This window comes from Octodon degus, unplaced genomic scaffold, assembly GCF_000260255.1.
Source record: "Octodon degus isolate 3935 unplaced genomic scaffold, OctDeg1.0 scaffold00003, whole genome shotgun sequence".
NCBI classification, from domain to species: Eukaryota; Metazoa; Chordata; class Mammalia; order Rodentia; family Octodontidae; genus Octodon; species Octodon degus.
The window spans coordinates 12,073,144-12,091,148 of record NW_004524579.1 but is presented as its reverse complement, the minus strand read 5'-3'; the positions used below and the strand labels follow the sequence as shown (position 1 = coordinate 12,091,148).

Sequence of the window (18,005 nt, the reverse complement as noted above, 5' to 3'; positions counted from 1 at the left end):
GAAATGCTATACAAGGGGCTGGAGAGATGGCTCAGTGGTCTAAAGCACCTACTTAGAACAAGCTTAGCAAAGCATCAGGGACCACGGTTCAATCCCCCAGCACCACATGCCAGCCAGCCCCACCCCCTGGTGGGCTGAGCTGGCCACACACACACACCACACACACTCACTCTCTCTCTCTCTTTCTCTCTCAAATAAATAAAAAAATTAAAAAAAAATTAAAAAAAAAAAAAGAAATGCTATACAAACTTGAGTTTCTATGACAGAGTCAGTCCTTGGTTTGATATGCTTTCTCTTGCCACTTAAGAATACATGCCAATTAACAAGAAAAAAACCAGAAATGATAGGCAAACTCAAGATACAGAAAATTGAGTAAAAAAAAATTTATATACAAATTTGAATCTGTAAATAAGAGATTTGCAAAATAAAACAGTAGAATAATAAACACATTTCCTGTCCTACATTTTAATTTTCTACATTTCACTTTTCTGAAGAAGAAAATTTTACTTGGCTCACGTGTGCAATTCACCTTTTGCACTCCATATTAAGATGCAAGAATAACTTTACCATCTTAGCCAGGAAAAATGGTATAGTAAAATACGGGTAGCATGCAAAACTACTCACTTGGAAGTCAGATAGGGAGCGGAAATTTTTTTAAAAAATGACAAACTGAGGCAATGGGTAACTCCTGCCTTACAACCAGTACGTAGGATCCCTACCCACTATGGCTCTTTGCCCAAGTGATCCATTCTTTCAAATGTGCATTCTCATAGCTACAATATCGGTATTTCTTTGAAATCCAATAGCACACAAGTTAATTAACCAACATTGAGGGAAATACAGCTGAGATTGTATCTGTAGGACGATGGCTTTAATTCATACCTAAATTTCAATTATTTTAAAACCCAAATTGACTTTTTAGCAGTAATACAGTTCGTGGGTTGGCTTCCGATAGCGATCTCCTCTCCGGTGTCGGCGCGGGGCTCACACAGCACCGGCAGGACGCAGGCAGTGGAGAGCCTGGGCCGAGCCCAGCGCGCCCACGGGAGGCTCCCGCAAGGCCGGCTGCACCGCCACAGGGTGTCCTGGCCCCCAGGTTCGGCCACGGAAACACCGGGCACGGGACATCCAGCTATCCTTTACCTGAGGGTCATAGAGAACCACCGAGCAGGACGTGCCAAAGGCCAGAAGTCCTCCGGGCCCGGGGCTCCAGCTCACGGCTCCCCGCACCCGGTTAGGACAGCAAAACACGTGCGCGGCCTCTAGCAAAGACACCACCATGACGCCAGCTGGCCAGTACCCGAGACCGCGGCGCGCACTTCCGCCGGGGAGCGGAACTCCGCCCCTAGCCTCCGCGCGGGCGACGGCCACCGGCCTGCGCTCCGGAGGCGCCGGGGGCGGGGCATGCGCGGCCCTCCCCTCGGCCCCGCCCACCGGGGGGCCGCCCCTGGCCCCACCCACTCCTCGGGCCCCGCCCCGCCCCTCGGGCCCCGCCCCCGCCCGGCCTTGTGCTTCTCTACAATCCCTGCCGGCGCGAGGCGGGCGCGAGGCCGCGCCTTCAGCGTGCATCACTCCGGCGCGCGCTCCGGCTCCCATCGCTGCAGCCGCGGCTCCGCACACGAGGCGCAGCCCCCTGGAGTACCTCGGAGTCCTCCAGAAAGACCAGTGCCCTAGTGCCAGGCAGGCCTTCAAGGCCTGGCTCCCATCTTCTGACCGAACTGTTTGGGAGACCCTGGCGAGCCAGCCTCGGGCCTCGGAGAAGCTCAGCGGCGCAGAAGGCTTCAAAAAGAGGACCCCTAAGTTCTCCCCGTCCCCTCAGACCCTGCGAACGCCTCCAGCTCGGCCCCCAGGCCCTCCGCCCCCGCGAGCCCGGGGCGTCTACAAAGGCGCGGAAAAGCGGATCGGTCTGGAGTCGGGGTTCCAGAGCGCACTGCGCGTGCGCCGCGGCGCCTGCTGCGGGGGGCGGCGGTCCCCGGCTTTGCGTGGCGCGCGGCGCCGGGACTGCCGATTGTCCTGCTCCGGGAGGCGAGGGTGCTGGGCGTGGCTCCCGAGGTGCTCGGCGGGGCTGAAAAGACCGCGGCTTCTGCGCGCCGGGTGAAAGGTGTTGGAGAGACCACGACCGGCCGGTCTCCATCGGCCGGAGCTCCCGCGGGGAACCGAACCTGCGCGTGGGCCGGGCCGTGGGAAGGCGGGGCAGCGGAGAGGTGGGTGCCGCAGGTCGGGGAGTGGGACGGCGGGAAGGGAGCCCTGCGGCCCGGGGGTCCCCGGAAACCGGGTCCCGAAGCCAAGCTGGGGGGCTGCAAAGGAGGGATGGGGGGGTCCGCTGCTGGCTTCTCTCCTCCGAGAGCTGGGCTGCCTGAGTGTGCCCGGAGCGGCTTGGGGGTCCTACAGAGGACTTTGGGAGGGTGAGCTGTACTTTTCATCCTCTATTTAGAGAAGGTACTGATGCGGTTTAAAAGCCCTTAACGGAAGCAAAGCTTTGTGTCCCCTGTTCTGTTTTCTCTACTCTTCCTGCTCCCTTAGGCCTTTTCTTTCAGCATTTTTTTTTTTTTTTCGCCCAGCCCACGCAGACCTTCAGGGAAGAGATCCGGAGACCAGTACGGGATCGCCCTGAGCATCATCCAAGACTGCGGCGCGGCCGGCGCGGAGGTACTTAGAGCTGCCGTCGTGTTTGTCCCCACCCACCCCGCTCCTCTCCTTACTCCTGGGAATTATTTTTAGTGGTTCCCTTTTGCCTATTAAGTGAATTTTTAAAACTTCAGGCCACCAAACCGGGCATGGTGGTGTATTCCTGTAATATCAGCAGGTTCGAGGCCAGCCTAGGTTCTGTTGAGTTGAGTTCGAGGCCAACCAGGACTACAGGGTGAGCCTTCCTTTCAAAACAAAAAGAGATTAGAAATTCAGGCCCAAAAGATTCCTGAGTTTTATGTAGATTTGTTTTCCTCGTTCAACTTGCACAGTAAGTATTACAGGCTTTTATAGTGAACGTGAGCTCCTGGCTCAAAGAACAGCCTTGTAAGGAGTAGCGTTTATTTGCTAGTTTTTGTTTTAGATACCTAACCTCTGGATCTGTTGCTGGAGACATGAGTTTTGCCATTATCAACCATCTTATCATTAATGGACATTTACAGGCTTGTGTACTAATAACCTGGTCACTGATTTGGCTATACCTTCCTCTCAACTGATATCTCAGGTCCCACCTCGATTTCAAACACTAATATGTGAATGAGTAGTAATATTTTCTGATACAATTCTAATGGGTTTGTGGCAACATAGGAATAATACAATGAGTTTTCATTAAGTTTAATCTATTTAAAGAAGTATAATGCAGTCACTTAGAAAATACACTGATTGATGAGAAAGAAAAAAATCAGATAAAATGTAACACTTTTGAGGAATGGGATGGGGGAAAGGAGGGGCCTTAAATGGGTTTTTATATGAGGAGAATGTATCAGTTTAGGAAAAAATTTTAAACACGAACTGTTATCTGTTCTGGTGTTTAAAAGTTCTTTTATAAAATGATGGTGATAGGGGTGGTTAGTTAGACTTGATTCGGTTTTAAATCATTGTTCTCAGCACACTAAGAAGTTGCAAAGTGGCTGTGGTCATATGGGTCTCTTGTCTCTGCTGAATTATTGTTGAATTTAGAATACTGATTACAGAGTCTGGACATTGACTGTCTCCACTTGCTTTGGTTTTTTAACAATGCAAGGAGAAATCTTAGTACTCTTCATCTTCTCAGTACCTAGCACCACATCAAGGGATGCTCTGTAAACCTTGATTATCTGATTAGACATTAATTTAATTAGACATTTAATTAGACATTAATTAGCAGGAGGTCTCAATTCAAATTGTTATAGAAGTGGGTCAAGAATTTTCTTTTCCTATCATTTCTAGGAAGGTGCAATGGCAAGGAATTTATCTGTAATCTTGATCCTGACCTTTGCCCTGTTGGTCACCAATCCCCTTCATGAATTAGAATCAGCTGCTGCTTTCTCTCAGACCACTGAGAAAATTAATCTGAACTGGGAATCTGGCATTAACGTTGACACAGCAGTGAGCACACGGCAACATCATCTACAGCAGCTTTTCTACCGCTATGGAGAGAACAATTCCTTGTCAGTTGAAGGGTTCAGAAAATTGCTTCAGAATATAGGCATAGAAAAGATTAAACGAAGCCATGCCCACCATGACCACGAGCATCATTCTGAGCATGACCATGATCATCACACCCATCGTAATCGAGCTGCTTCTGGTAAAAACAGTCGGAAAGCTCTTTGCCCAGACCATGACGCTGATGGTTCAGGTAAAGATCACAGAAACAGCCAAGGGAAAGGACCTCACCGCCTGGAACATGCCAGTGGTAGAAAGAATGGCAAGGAGGGTGTAAGTGCTGGGGAAGTGACCTCCACCATGTATAACACTGTCTCTGAAGGAACTCACTTTCTAGAGACCTTGGAGACTCCAAAACCTGGTAAACTCCCCAAAGATATCAACAGTTCCACTCCACCCAGTATCACAGAAAGGAATCGGGTGGCACGGCTGATTGGTAGCAAAACCAACGAGTCTGCGAATGAGCCCAGAAAGGGCTTCATGTATTCCAGAAGCATAAATGACAATACCCAGGAGGTAAGTTAAGTGCTGTTCAATCCTATAATATACCTGCTTGTCTGTCTTATCATGACTATTCTTGTTTCTAGTTAAGGAATATAAAATAACATAAAACAGAAAAAAAATTATTTATTTTGGGGGATGCCAGCAAACGAACTCAAGACCTCACACTTACCGGCAGGTACTGTGCTGCTGACTTATATACCCGGCCTCTAACCGTAAATTTAGTGCAAAGGGCATTTTTTTTCCTGTTCGTTGTTTGTTATTTTGAGGCAGAGTCTGTGTAGCCCAGATTGGCATTGAATTTGGCAGTTCTCCTGCCTCAGCCTCCCGAGTGCTGGGATTAGAGGAATGTGTAGTGATGATACCTGGCTCAATTTTTTGGCTCACGGTGAGCATACTGTGTTGTAAACATTCATGATACAGACCTTGAGAAGTAGATCTTTGGTGAGAAGAATGCTCCATGCTACAAGTTTTTTTAATACATATATATAAAATGTCTACAGAAAGATATTAAGTTTATTTTTTAAGAAAAGCTTTAAAGGTGAATTCTTAATAAAAAACAGAAAATTGAGACATTTAAAAGTAGACACTAGAATCCATTTAGAAAAACTATTGAAAGATTTGAAGAATAGCAAGGTTAGTGTGGCCTCCCTGGCAAAAAGCCTTAGTGTAACTTGTAGAGTGATTGAAAATTGGAGCAACAAGGCTGGCAAGATAGCTCAGCAGACTAAGCACCTGCTTAGGCAAGTAGAGGGACCAGGGTTTGATGCTTGGTACTGCATGCCGCACCGGCTCTGCCCTCGGGAAAGCGGTACCAAATCCAGGCGTGGTGGGTGGTGCACGCCTGTCATCCCAGCTCTGGGAAGACTGAAAACAGGAGGATCATTATGCATCTGAGCTGCATAGTGAGACCCTATACCAAATACATAAAAAAATAAAATTGGAGTAGCTACCAAGAACTTCATACTAGACAAGCTCAATGTGTGGTTGTGACATCCAGAGTTCATGTGGTTTTCCACTTCCAAACACCACCTATTTCATCTTGGCAGAAAGATATCAAGAGGGGCTGGGGAGATGGCTCAGCAGAATAAGCGCTTGCCTGGCAAGCGCAAGCGTCTGAGTTCAATCCCCGGTTCCAAAAAAAAAAAAAAAAAATAACCTTGCCTTTTTGGGCTGGTGAGATGGCTCAGTGGTCTAAAGCACCTACTTAGAACAAGCTTAGCTAAAGCCCAGAGACCGCGGTTCAATCCCCCAGCACCACATGCCAGCCAGCCCCGCCCCCTGGTGGGCTGAGCTGGCCACACACACACACACACACATAAATAAATAAAATTTAAAAAAAAAAAAGAAAAGAAAGATATCAAGAAAAAAGAATTAAATGATATACTTCGGTAAGAAAAACTTGAGTACTTCCAAACCAGCATTAATATTGACCACCCAGGGCTGGTGAGATGGCTCAGTGGTCTAAAGACCTACGTAGAACAAGCTAAGCTTAGCAAAGCACAGGGACCGCAGTTCAATCCCCCAGCACCGCATGCCAGCCAGCCCCGCCCCCTGGTGGGCTGAGCTGGCCACACACACATACACAAAATAAATAAATAAAAATTAATTTAAAAAAAAATATTGACCACCCAGCAATGACCACCCAGCAACTTCATCTATAGTAGCTTTTTACTGTTATGGAGAGAACAATTCCTTGTCAATAGAAGTGTTCAGGAAATTGCTAGAATATAGAGAAGCCATACCCAGCATGTCCATGAGTATCTATACTAAGATACAAAGGTGCTCCTACTAAGATAAGTTTAAAATAATCCTACAATAGAGCAACAATGGTAATGAAGTTTCTTCTTAACGGCATTGACTGAGAATTGTGGGAGTCTGAAATGTCTTTATAGAACATAAGAAACAGGCAGAGGTTTTTTTTTTTTTATTTTGGGGGGGTGGGTGAAGGTTAAATACATTAAAGTTCTCTTCAAAACAAGGCTGTTACCCAGTTAAATTGTTGAAAACATTTGCCTGCTGAGACAGGTTTATTTTATTAACCAGTGTTGCAAGAGTAATCTGCATAATTTAATAGCCTCTCATTGTAGAGCATTATTTTGCCAGGTATGTAGGCAGAACTAAGTTTTGCAAGTAGAGTCATTGATGGAAAAACATGTCTTGGGCTTGTTTAGGCCGCATAGAATAGCATTAGTACTAATATATATTTCTCAGTCCCTGATGAATCTCATTTCAGAATTAAAGCTCATTTCCTTAATAGGCTCATACATTGAGTTAACAGACTTGTGAATCTTTGTTTATCCTCCAGCTTATTCTTGAGGCTTTCTCTCTATGTGACTAATGATGTGAGTGCTTCTCTCAAGTAGGCAGAAGGTAGCATAGAGCCACAGTGTCATTTCCTCCTTGTAACTAGAGGCAAGTTCCAAAGCACTGAAAACAGAAGTTGATTTTAACATGAATTGAGCTAAGTAAAGAAGTACTTTTAATATGGAAAAGATATGTCATCAGACTGCATTTTCTCTAATGGACATGCCCATCAGTGATTTTCCCTGCTTTGTTTCCTTCAGTGTTTCAATGCATCAAAGCTGCTTATGTCTCATGGCATGGGTATCCAGGTTCCACTGAATGCAACGGACTTCAGCTATCTCTGCCCAGCTATCATCAATCAAATTGACGCTAGATCTTGTCTGATTCATACAACGAGCGAGAAGAAGGCTGAAATCCCACCAAAGACCTATTCTTTACAAATAGGTAGAATTGCCTTTTTGTGTTAAAAAGAAAAATAACTTCCAATAGATACATTTATGTTGTACTTCTCCTTATATTACATCAGTCTGTTCATTCTTTATCATGATTCCAGATATATCATCTTAGTTTTTTCCTACCCAAAATATGAAGAAAATATAAGTATATTGTTAGCTGTCCCTTTAAAAAAAAAATCACAGGGCTGGTGAGATGGCTCAGTGGTCTAAAGCACCTACTTAGAACAAGCTTAGCAAAGCACAGGGACCGTGGTTCAATCCCCCAGCACCACATGCCATCCAGCCCCTCCCCCGGTGGGCTGAGCTGGCCACACACACACACACACTCACAAATAAATAAATAAATAAATAAATAAAAAATCACAAAGTAAAACTTAAGCTGATGGCTCATCTAAGGTCATCCCAAAGGATGAGTCGGGATCACCTCAAATGGGCTTTTTAGGTCACGTTCACTGTTTGGGAGTAGGGTCAGAGTTCATCTCTGTTACTTAGGAGCCCACGTCTCCTGTGGTCTTACTGTGAAACTAGGGTAAGTCTTGGTGTGTATGTCACATTGCTTGAAAACTATAAAGAAGAAATAATTGTTTACTGGGGGATGTTTTGAGTTCCTTGCTTCCTTCTTGCTCCTTTTCAATTTTATTTTTAAACTTTTTTGTCTTCTCTTTCATAATTTAGCTGTTCTGGGAATCTGAAGGTTCAGGCCCCAAGTTCATCTTGAGCCAGAGTTCATCCTTAGAAACTTTTTCCCCCTCCTTTCACCCCTAATTGAAGAATTTTTTTTTTTAATTTTTTTTTTAACATTTATTTATTGTGCGGGGGGCAGCTCAGCCCACCAGGGGGCACAGCTGGCTGGCATGTGGTGCTGGGGGATCGAACCGCGGTCCCTGTGCTTTGCCAAGCTTGTTCCAAGTAGGTGCTTTAGACCACTGAGCCATCTCTCCAGCCCCGTAGAATTTTTGACTTTATGCTTCTTAACTAAAAGATTCTTAATTGCTAATCAGGTTTTTCCTTTCAGCCAGCAGTATTATCTCAGTTACTGTGTGATTGCCATTGTTCTCTTTGCATTGAATTTGTTTTCTTTGTAACTTCTGCAGTCTTACATGTTGCATTGTGCTACTCTCCAGAAATTTCTCTTCAAAAGTTACCAATTGTATGATTTTTCCTTTGCTCTGTTTTAACAGCCTGGGTTGGTGGCTTTATAGCCATTTCCATCATCAGTTTCCTGTCCTTGCTGGGGGTTATCTTGGTACCTCTCATGAATCGGGTGTTTTTCAAGTTTCTCCTAAGTTTCCTTGTGGCATTGGCTGTTGGGACTTTGAGTGGTGATGCTTTATTACACCTCCTTCCACATGTAAGTATAGTGGTGAGTCCTCATGTTGTTACTCAACATGTGCAGCTTTTTTTTTTTTTTTTTGTACCAGGGATCCAACTCAGGACCTTGTGCTTGCCAGGCAGGCGCTTATGCCACTAAGCTATCTCCCCAGCTCAACATTAAAAATATTAATAGATATCTGATTTGTACTGGAATTCTTTGTGTTACTATGTATTAAAGACAAATTTTGGCTTACAGAAATTCTACATTATGTTTAGTAACAAAACTTCATTTTTGTGGTGGATCTTAGTGTATCTTCATGGATTTTTGCTTTTCTCTGTAAAGGAATCAGCTAAAGACTTAACTTTTTGAACCAAGTTAAAAATAGACAAATTCTGCTGATAGTAATACTATGCTGGACTGCAACAATAAGAATTATCTGTTGTAGAGAATTTGTACAGTTGCCACCAAAGTAAAATATGTAACCACTTATGTACCCAAGAAACTCAGAGGTTTTTTAAGTTGAATTATATGTATATTTTGAGATTCATACTTCATGACATGAGTGAATTCTTGAAACAGATTTGGTAAAGTGAATTTACATTTGCTTTAAATATGTGGGCTACAGGTGACACTGCGGTAATCCCAGCACTCACGAGGCAGAGGCAGGAAGAGCAGTGTGAGTCTAAGGCCAGCCTGGACTACATAGTGAGACTTTGGCTCTGAATAAATAAATAAAATAAATGGGCTCAGTCTCAGGCAGAATATTGCTACCTCATTTTTAATATTTTCAATTGCAGCAGATTTTCAGGTAGTAGAAAAGGAAATCATTCTATTACTAGACCACTATAAATCTCAAGTCTCCTTATTAATGGAAAAAAAAAACCAACAATTTTTATGACAAGTGCCCTGACAACCTGGTGACAGATGTTCAGAAGTATCTGCAACACCAAGTGGCATGAAGATGAAGTGTGCTCTGTGACCTCAGTGTGCTCCACACCCACCTCCTAACGTGCAGTCGCAGGGAGTTACTACAGCACTCAGCTGCAGGCCCCAGGGTCAGTGCATCGACTGCAGAGCCCTGCTGCAAGCATTCACTGCACACAGCCTAGGCTGGTAGGTGGGTGACCCTGGGATGAGCTCTCAGTGGGATATGAGCAGTAAATATGACTACTAGTTATATCTAGCAATTCCCTGTTAATTGTGGCCAGCTCAACTTGTCAGACAGTAAGAATGCTCTAAATATATGTTCTGGAGACTGTACCTGTCTTTGTGCTAAGTAGCCCTACTCTAGTTAAGTTCCATAATACATAACATACACTAAGTTCAAGATAGCTAGTTGTCCATTGGCCTGTTTTACTTTTAGTGTCTTTTCAACTCCGAAATGTCTCATTAATTGCCTATTTCTGAGTGGTTTCAAATTTGACACCACTCTCTTGGCCAGTTTTTCTATAATGTGTGAAACTAATGAACCTATAAAATATGTATCATTTTACTTTCAGTCTCATGCAAACCACCACCACAGTCATAGCCATGAAGAGCCATCAATGGAAATGAAAAGAGGCCCACTTTTCAGTCATCTGTCTTCTCAAAACATAGAAGGAAGTTCCTATTTTGATTCCACTTGGAAAGGTCTGACAGCTCTAGGAGGCTTGTATTTCATGTTTCTTGTTGAACATGTACTCACATTGATCAAGCAATTTAAAGATAAAAAGAAAAAGGTAAGGAAAAGCATCAAGGGTACTCACTGTTGCATCAGACATTTATCTAGAGCAGCACTCTAACTTGATTTTTAGAATAGTTTATTCAGGTCATACAGTCTTTACGAAGAAAGATTTGGTACCCCAGAGGCACTTTTCCTGGAGGTATTCCTGTAGAACAACAATTCTATGTCTTGATAACTATAGAATTTTCTTTCTTTCTTTCTTTCTTTTTTTTTTTTTTTTTTTTTTTTTGCAGTACTGGAAATGGAACTCAGGACTATAGAATTTTCTGTATTCACTATTTCTGGAAACTCACAGGAAAGTAAGAAAGGCAAGAATAAGTGCCTGTGTAAATGACCATATGCAATCTACACATAGGGCTTTGAAGCCCAGATATGTCATGGATATACAATCGGTATTTACTAGTGCTTACACTTACCTGTGATGGTTGATTGTAAATACTTTTGAATGTTCTGCTGTCCTTCAAAGAGCCTGTGGCATTTACAGACTTATTCTTTGGAAACTGGACCAAAAAGCAGTGGGCTTTTTTTTTCAAGTAAAAATAACTTTGAGACATCTGAGGTTATCTCCTCCTTATCTAACATGATCAGGAAAATAAAATGAAAGACTGTTAGAATTCTTAGAAATAATGAGTATAAGCCACGTGTGGGACACACACCTACAAACCCAGCTTTCAGGAGGCGGAGGCAGGAGGATCACCCTGAGTGCAAGGCCTGCGTGGGCTACATAGGATTTCAAGGCTTCCCTGAACTACATAGTGATAAACCCTTTCTTAAGAGAAGCTCTGTTACCAAAAAAAAACATAAGTGCAACTTTCAGATACTTAATTTGGTTTATGTGCATTTCATTGATATTGATCAGTATCTTTGAATTAGAGAACTTTTTTTTATCACCACGCTGTATCTCATGTACTATTTCTAATTTTGGTTTTTCTAAAATTGAACAAGAAGTTATACACTTGTAAAGTTATTCTATGTATAGAATTTATGTTTTAGAAATTTTTAAATTCTGTAAAGTGATTGGCTTACATAATTTGATCTTTTTAGCAGCTTGCCTTTGGATTTTTAAAAGCATTTAACTTGCATGTTCATAGAAGTAACTATTACCGTCATTTCATTGTTGAAGCAGCGTGTAATTAAATTGTGCAATGATAGTAACAGGTACAGCTGGCAGGAAGAGGCTTGAAAACTACCAGTTGATTCTTGCTGAGCATCAGGCTGGCTGTGGGAAAGGACTGCGCATGAGCAGAGGAGCAGCTCATGCTACCCACGCATACTTGCCTCGGTGTCTCATGTCCACTAGAATCTCACTCTACGTTTTGAATCCTCTCCTTAATGAATATAAGTAGAGTGAGGAAGTCAAATCCTAGTTCATTCATTCATAAACGAGGATATAATCTTCCTTGTTTCCGTTTCTCAGTTGTGTTGCTTACACTGGTCTCAGGCTACATCCTATTTCTTTATGTCCTCTTAAAATTATTCTTGCCCTTTTTTTTTTTTAATTCTTGCCTTTTTAAAAAATTTTTTTTTTCATTTTGGGAAGAGCATCATTGGATTTGATTTGCATTTTTCGATTGTATTTCTGGTTCAAATGCTATAATTTATATTAGTATTCTAATTTCAATTTAGTTTTCAAAGTGTACCTTAAGCTTGCTTTTCTTTAACCTGGTTAAACTTGGTATTCTAGACAAGGTATTACCTAATACAGAACAGCTTATTTTATAGTTACAATTCTAATTAGTGAGCTATAGTATTTGTGTTGTGCCAATACTTTTAAATATATTAAATACAATGGTAATGGAGCTAGGTGTGGTGGCACATAGAGGCTAAGGCAAGAGGATCATTGTGAATTCAAGACCAGTGTAGGCTACAAAGAAAGCTCAAGATCTCAGCCTCAACTGTATAGTGAGACCCTGTCTCAAAAAAGACAACAAACAAAAAAACCCAAATTATTATTATTTTTTTTTATTTTTATTTTTTTGGCAGAACTGGGAATTGAACTCAGGCCCTTGTGCTTGCCAGGGAAGCGCTTATTCTGCTGAGCCATCTCCCAGGCCCCCAAATTAATTTAACAATATATTACTGTGTATAATTTTTATATAACCCTATAGATTATGGAGAAGTTTAGTGTCTGTTCTAAATAGTATATACTAGAATGTAAGCTCTGTTGTATATGTCACTCTGAAATCTCTGATTCCAATTAGGATCACTTCTTATGCTTGATATATATAGTTAGACCCTTGTATCAGTTCAACTTCAAACTTTGTAAAGTGAAGGTTGTTGTTCACACTGAAAATCAGAGAACCATTTGTGACATCCTTCTCATCCCCATTTCCAACCTACTTTTATTAAGTATTTCTGTGGCCTTTTCCCATTTCTGTCTTCCATCATTCTAGTGCAGTTCTTGTGACAGCAATTACAACATAGCTGGCCTGTCCATGTTACTTTGTTTTCCTTCACCAATTAGGCAATAATTTGTTTAAATGCAAAGATAAGGTTGTACGTACCTCTTAAAATCCTGTAATAGCTTCCCATTGCTTTGTGGAAAAAGTCTACTATCCTTCACATGGTTAGCGCTGTCTAGACTCCTTCAGCTGCCTCAGCCTCATTTCTGGCCAGTCTTTCTCTTTGACTGACGAGGCCTCAGCCTCTATGTCTTTTAGTTCCAGGGTGCTCTGGTCCCTTTCTGCTTCAGGGCCCTCTCACACACTGATCTGCCTGCCTGGAACACTGTTTCCTCCTTTATACAACTCTTGCTTAGGTCTTAGTATGGTTGTCACATTTTTTATTTTTCAGCAACCTGTCCAGAAATGTATTCAGGTCCCATTTTTCTTTTGTAAAATGTGCTGAACATTGGATTCAAAAAACTTTATAGCCATTATCTGTGCTAAGCCCATTTCCCTATGGATGATGAGCTCCAAGAAAACAGACTGTATGTTCTGTCTGCACTGTATCACTTAGCATTGGGGGGGCATTATATTTCCTTCATAGTTATGGGATGGAAAACATGGTTAAATATAAGTTACAGAGTCATAGCCAATGAGAAATGAAGTATCAACTAAATAATTTAAGGTAACTTTAATTCATTTCAAAAACGTGCAGTTATTACAATTTTTAATTAAAGTGTGAAACTTTAAAATACTGTAAATTCATTATTTTGACAGATATCTAAGTACCTTCTTTGATGCCTCAGAGAACATACTAGGGATAAATACAAAGATTTGTTTGTGGCTAGAGGTATGACTCAGTAGTAGAGCATGTGCTGCATGTGTGAGATCCTGAGTTCAATTCCACATATCAGAAAAAAAAGTGTTTGCCTTTAAAAGCTCATATAACCTAGGAAGACAGAGACATCTTGTATTCAGTTAGTACTGTACATAACAGCTGTGGTGGTGAGTCTTTTAAATTATGTTGAATGATGCTGTAAGAAATCTATTATTTGTTTGACAGTGCCTATCATTTTAAATATTATCTTCCACGTAAAAGCAGATAATACAGAGGCCCCATTGTTCCTTGTGACCTTTATGTAGCATATTTGTTCCATTGACCCAGATAGGGGCCATGGTGTCGAGGATGGTTAAAAAGTTCCATGATTTGAAAACAAAATTAAAGGGCTGATGATAGTTTCAGGGCTAATAGAGACTGCTGGAAAGAGAAAACATAGTGGTGATTTGTTAAAGAAAAGTGTTTTAGTTTCTATGATTAAAAAGCTAAGTTTAGTTTTAGATTATAAAAAGTACCAGAAGCAGCTGGGCATGGTGGCTCACGCCTGCAATCCCAACACTCTGGAAGGGTGAGGCAGGAGGACTGTGAATTCAAATCCAGCACAGTACATTTAGTAACTTAAACTGTCTAAAATTATATTCAGGATTTGGGAATGTAGCTCAGTGCAAAAGTCCTAGTTCAGTACCCCGCCCCCACCCCCCGCGCGCTCACACACACACACACCAAAAGAAAAATGAATAAGAAGCATGAGGTTTTGTGTCCAAGATAAAAACAGAGGAAATCAAACAGTTGGTTACGAGATCATTAAATGCCAGGAAATGCTTCTAGCTGGTCCTAAATTACTAACCTACAGTAGAATTTCCTGATTTTTAATGTGCAGATGAATCACCAAGGGATCTAATTAAAGTCCACATTCTGCCTCATTGTTGCTGGAGTGTGGCCTGAGAGGTTGCATTTCTTTTTTTTTTTTTCTGTTACAATTTAGATATATATAATAACATTCATCATAAGGAATTTGTATCTGAACATGATGTGTCTTGCTGCTGCTTTTTTTCCCATTCCTCTCCCCCTCTGCCCTTTTCACCCTCCTTACTTATAAAAGTTTTGTTTCCGTTTATTTCTGTTCTCTTTTGCTTGTCCCTTCTTTCTCCCCCACCAACCCCCTCTTATTCCCATTCTCATTTGAACATTTTCCTCCCATTTCCCAATTTGTATCATACAGTTTGGTCTTTACACTTTCAGTTTCTCACACCAGAGAAACAATGCAGTACTTAAACATGAGTCCTATTTATTTCACTTAAGCATTTCTCTAGAAGTGTCTCAAGCTTATCCTTCCTCACAATGAGTACTACTCCATTGTACTAAAGAAATTTATTCATTCATCAGTTGATTGGCCTTTAAGCTATTTGGGAGATTTAGCTATTACAAACTGTGCTCTGTAAACATGGGTGTGCATATATTGCTGTAGTATGATGTTTTCAATTTTTTCAGGAACATACCAAGAAGGGAAATAGCTGAGTCAAACATAACTTCTATTTTTAGTTTTTTGAGAAATCTCCACATGGATTTCCATAGTGATTGCACAAGTCTACACTCCCATCAGTAGTAGAGAAGAGCTCCTTTTCTCCACAGCCCCCCAGAATTTGTTATTGGTTTATTCCTTTTTGTTGTTACTGTTATTGTTTAATTTCTCGATAATATCCATTCTTTATGGAGTGAGATGGAATCTTTTGCATTGTTTTAATTTGCATCTCTCCAATGATCAGTGATGTTGAACATATTTTTCATAAACATATTTGAATTTGTATTTCTTTATCTGGGAAGTGTCGGTTCATTTCAGATGCACATTTTTGGGTTAGGTCTTCAAATTTGAGGATTGTATTTTTTTTTTTTTGAGTTATTTATATATTCTAGATAGTAGTCCTGTCTGAGGAACAGCTGGCAACAAATTTTCAGTATTGTGGGTTGTCACTTCACCCTGTTAGTAGTTTCTTTTTTCTGTGCAAAACTTTTTAAGAAGATGAGATCCCAGTTGTTGCTTCTTTGTGATAGCTCTGTACAATCAGGATTTTGTTCTTGAAAGTCTTTGCCTACCCTGTTGTCTTCCAGAGTTTCAGCTTTTCTGTCTTCCAGCAGATTTAGTGTTTCTGTTTTAATATTTAGATTTTGACCCATTTTTACTTCAGTTTAATGCATAGTGAAAGATATGGGTCTAGTTTTACTGTTGAGGATGTGGAAAGCCAGTTTTGCCAGAAAAGGAGTTATCTTTCTTCCCATGAATGTATTTAGTTCCTTTGTCAAAGATAAGGCAGCTGAGGATGTTTGGAGTTGTTTCTGCACCTTCAAATGTGTTCCATTGAACCTCATGTCTTTTTTGCCTATGTCATTCTGTTTTTATCATACTGGCTTTGTAGTATAATTTCAAGTCAGAGGTTGTGATTCTCCCTGCCTTGCCTTTGTTGCATGAATTGCCTTTGCTGTTCTAGGTCTCTTCTGGTTCCAAATGAATTTTGTTTTCTGTGAGATATGCTATTGGTATTTTGATTGGGCCTGAATTAAATCTGTAACAATTTTGAAAGTATGGCCTTTTTCAATATATTGGTTCTTCCTAAGAACAAAGGATATCTTTTCATTTTCTGATATTGTCTTCAATCTCCTTTTTTATTTTTTATTTTTATTTTTTTGTAGGACAATTTCAATAATTAATACATTAGGGCTGGCGAGATGGCTCAGTGGTCTAAAGCACCTACTTGGAACAAGCTTGGCAAAGCACAGGAACCACGGTTCAATCCCCCAGCACCACATGCCAGCCAGCCCCGCCCCCTGGTGGGGTGAGCTGGCCACACACACACACACACACACACACACACACACACTAAATAAATAAATAAATGGAAAAAAAATTTAAAAAAAAAATAATAATTAATACATTATACATTGTTATCTTTGTAGTGGTTATCCATAATACAAGATGCAGACAGGATATCCTGTCCAAACACTATTAGTACAAATCTTTCTTCTCATTGAATTAATCGAAAGTAACTGTATATATATCCTAACTGTTCTGTATATACAGATACAAAATGGTCCTTCCTTTGTATCCCCTTTTTTTTTGTTTAGTCCTGTCAGACGTGGGTATTCCATTGGCATCTAAATTCAGTCTCCTTTTTTAGAACATTGTAGTTTTCAATGTAAAGTTGTTTTACCTCCTTCATTAGCTTGATTCCTAGGTATTTCATTTTAGAGGATGCTATTCTGGAAGACAGTTTTCCCTAGTCTTCCTTTTTTTTTTTTTTTTTCCCTAGTCTTTCAATGAGTTTGTTGTTTATATGCAAGAATGCTATTGATTTCTGAGTGTTGACTTTGTATCCAGCTACACAACTGAATTTGGTTACTAAATTTGGAAGTCTTTTGGTTAAGTTTTGTGGAGTCTTCTTTGTAGAGTATCATGTCATCTGTGAATAATGATAATTTTACTTCTTTTCCTATCTTGACTTCTTTTATTTCTTTCTCTTGCTAATTCCTCTGACTAATGTTTCCAGAACTATACTAAGAGTGGTGACAGTACACATCCATGTCTCATTTCTGATTTTAGAGTAAAAGCTTTCCATTTTTGATGATTTAGTATGATGTTGGCTGTTGGTTTGTCATGGGTAGCTGTTATCAGACCAAGAACAAGACCCATCTATTCCAATTTTCTGTAGGGTTTTTAATCATGAGTGGGTGTTGGACTACATCAAAAGTCTTTTCATATATTGATATAATCATATCTTGGCTGTTAATGTATGTTGAGCCACCCTTGCCTCCCTGGGATGAATTCTACTTGGTCCTGGTGTATAATCATCTTGATGATTTGCTGTATTCTGTTTGTCAGTATCTTACTGAAATTTCTGTGTCTATGTTCAGTAGTGAGATTGTCCTGTGTATGTCTTCTTGATTCAGTTCTGGTAATTTGTATCTAGGAATCTCCATTTCTCCTGTATCTACCATCTTAATGGAACACAGATTCTCAAAGTAGGTATTGATGATCTTCTGGATTTCTACAGAATCTGTTGTGACTTCACCCTTTTCTTTCCTAATTGCATGTATTTGAATCTGTCCCTTTTTTGATAAGGTGTAGCTAGGGTTTGTTAATTTTATTCCTTCAAAAAACAAACTCTTCAATTCATTGATACTTTATACTTTTTTAGTCTTCATTGCATTAATTTCTGCTCTCTGATATTTATAATTTCATCCCATATGAGCTTTGGTCTTTTTTTTTTTTTTTTCTGGAACCAGGGATTGAACTCAGGCCCTTGCACTTGCCAGGCAATTGCTTATTCTACTGAGCCATCTCCCTGGCCCCTGAAATATAGGTTAAATACAGATC

At 40.9% G+C, this 18,005-nt stretch overlaps 2 protein-coding genes across 5 annotated transcripts in view; one reads left to right on the top strand and one right to left on the bottom strand.

The window, feature by feature from the left end:
• The window catches only part of Elp2 (elongator acetyltransferase complex subunit 2), a 48,505-nt gene extending 47,172 nt beyond the window's left edge, over positions 1-1,333 (bottom strand). Inside the window, exon 1 of the mRNA XM_004623593.2 lies at positions 1,144-1,333. Coding sequence (XP_004623650.1) covers positions 1,144-1,281 — 138 coding nt within the window. The 5' untranslated portion in view covers positions 1,282-1,333. The remainder of the gene's footprint in view (positions 1-1,143) is intronic.
• Positions 1,334-1,536: 203 nt separating this feature from the next.
• Slc39a6 (solute carrier family 39 member 6) overlaps positions 1,537-18,005 on the top strand; it is a 31,444-nt gene continuing 14,975 nt past the window's right edge. Inside the window, exons 1-6 of one of the 4 annotated variants that reach the window (XM_023714354.1) lie at positions 1,537-2,204; positions 2,571-2,649; positions 3,898-4,629; positions 7,182-7,365; positions 8,558-8,727; positions 10,191-10,409. In XM_023714354.1, coding sequence (XP_023570122.1) covers positions 3,907-4,629; positions 7,182-7,365; positions 8,558-8,727; positions 10,191-10,409 — 1,296 coding nt within the window. In that variant the 5' untranslated portion in view covers positions 1,537-2,204; positions 2,571-2,649; positions 3,898-3,906. Of the gene's footprint in view, positions 2,205-2,523; positions 2,650-3,897; positions 4,630-7,181; positions 7,366-8,557; positions 8,728-10,190; positions 10,410-18,005 lie in introns of all 4 variants that reach the window. The other 3 variants (XM_023714362.1, XM_004623591.2, XM_023714375.1) reach the window with 3 other exon arrangements.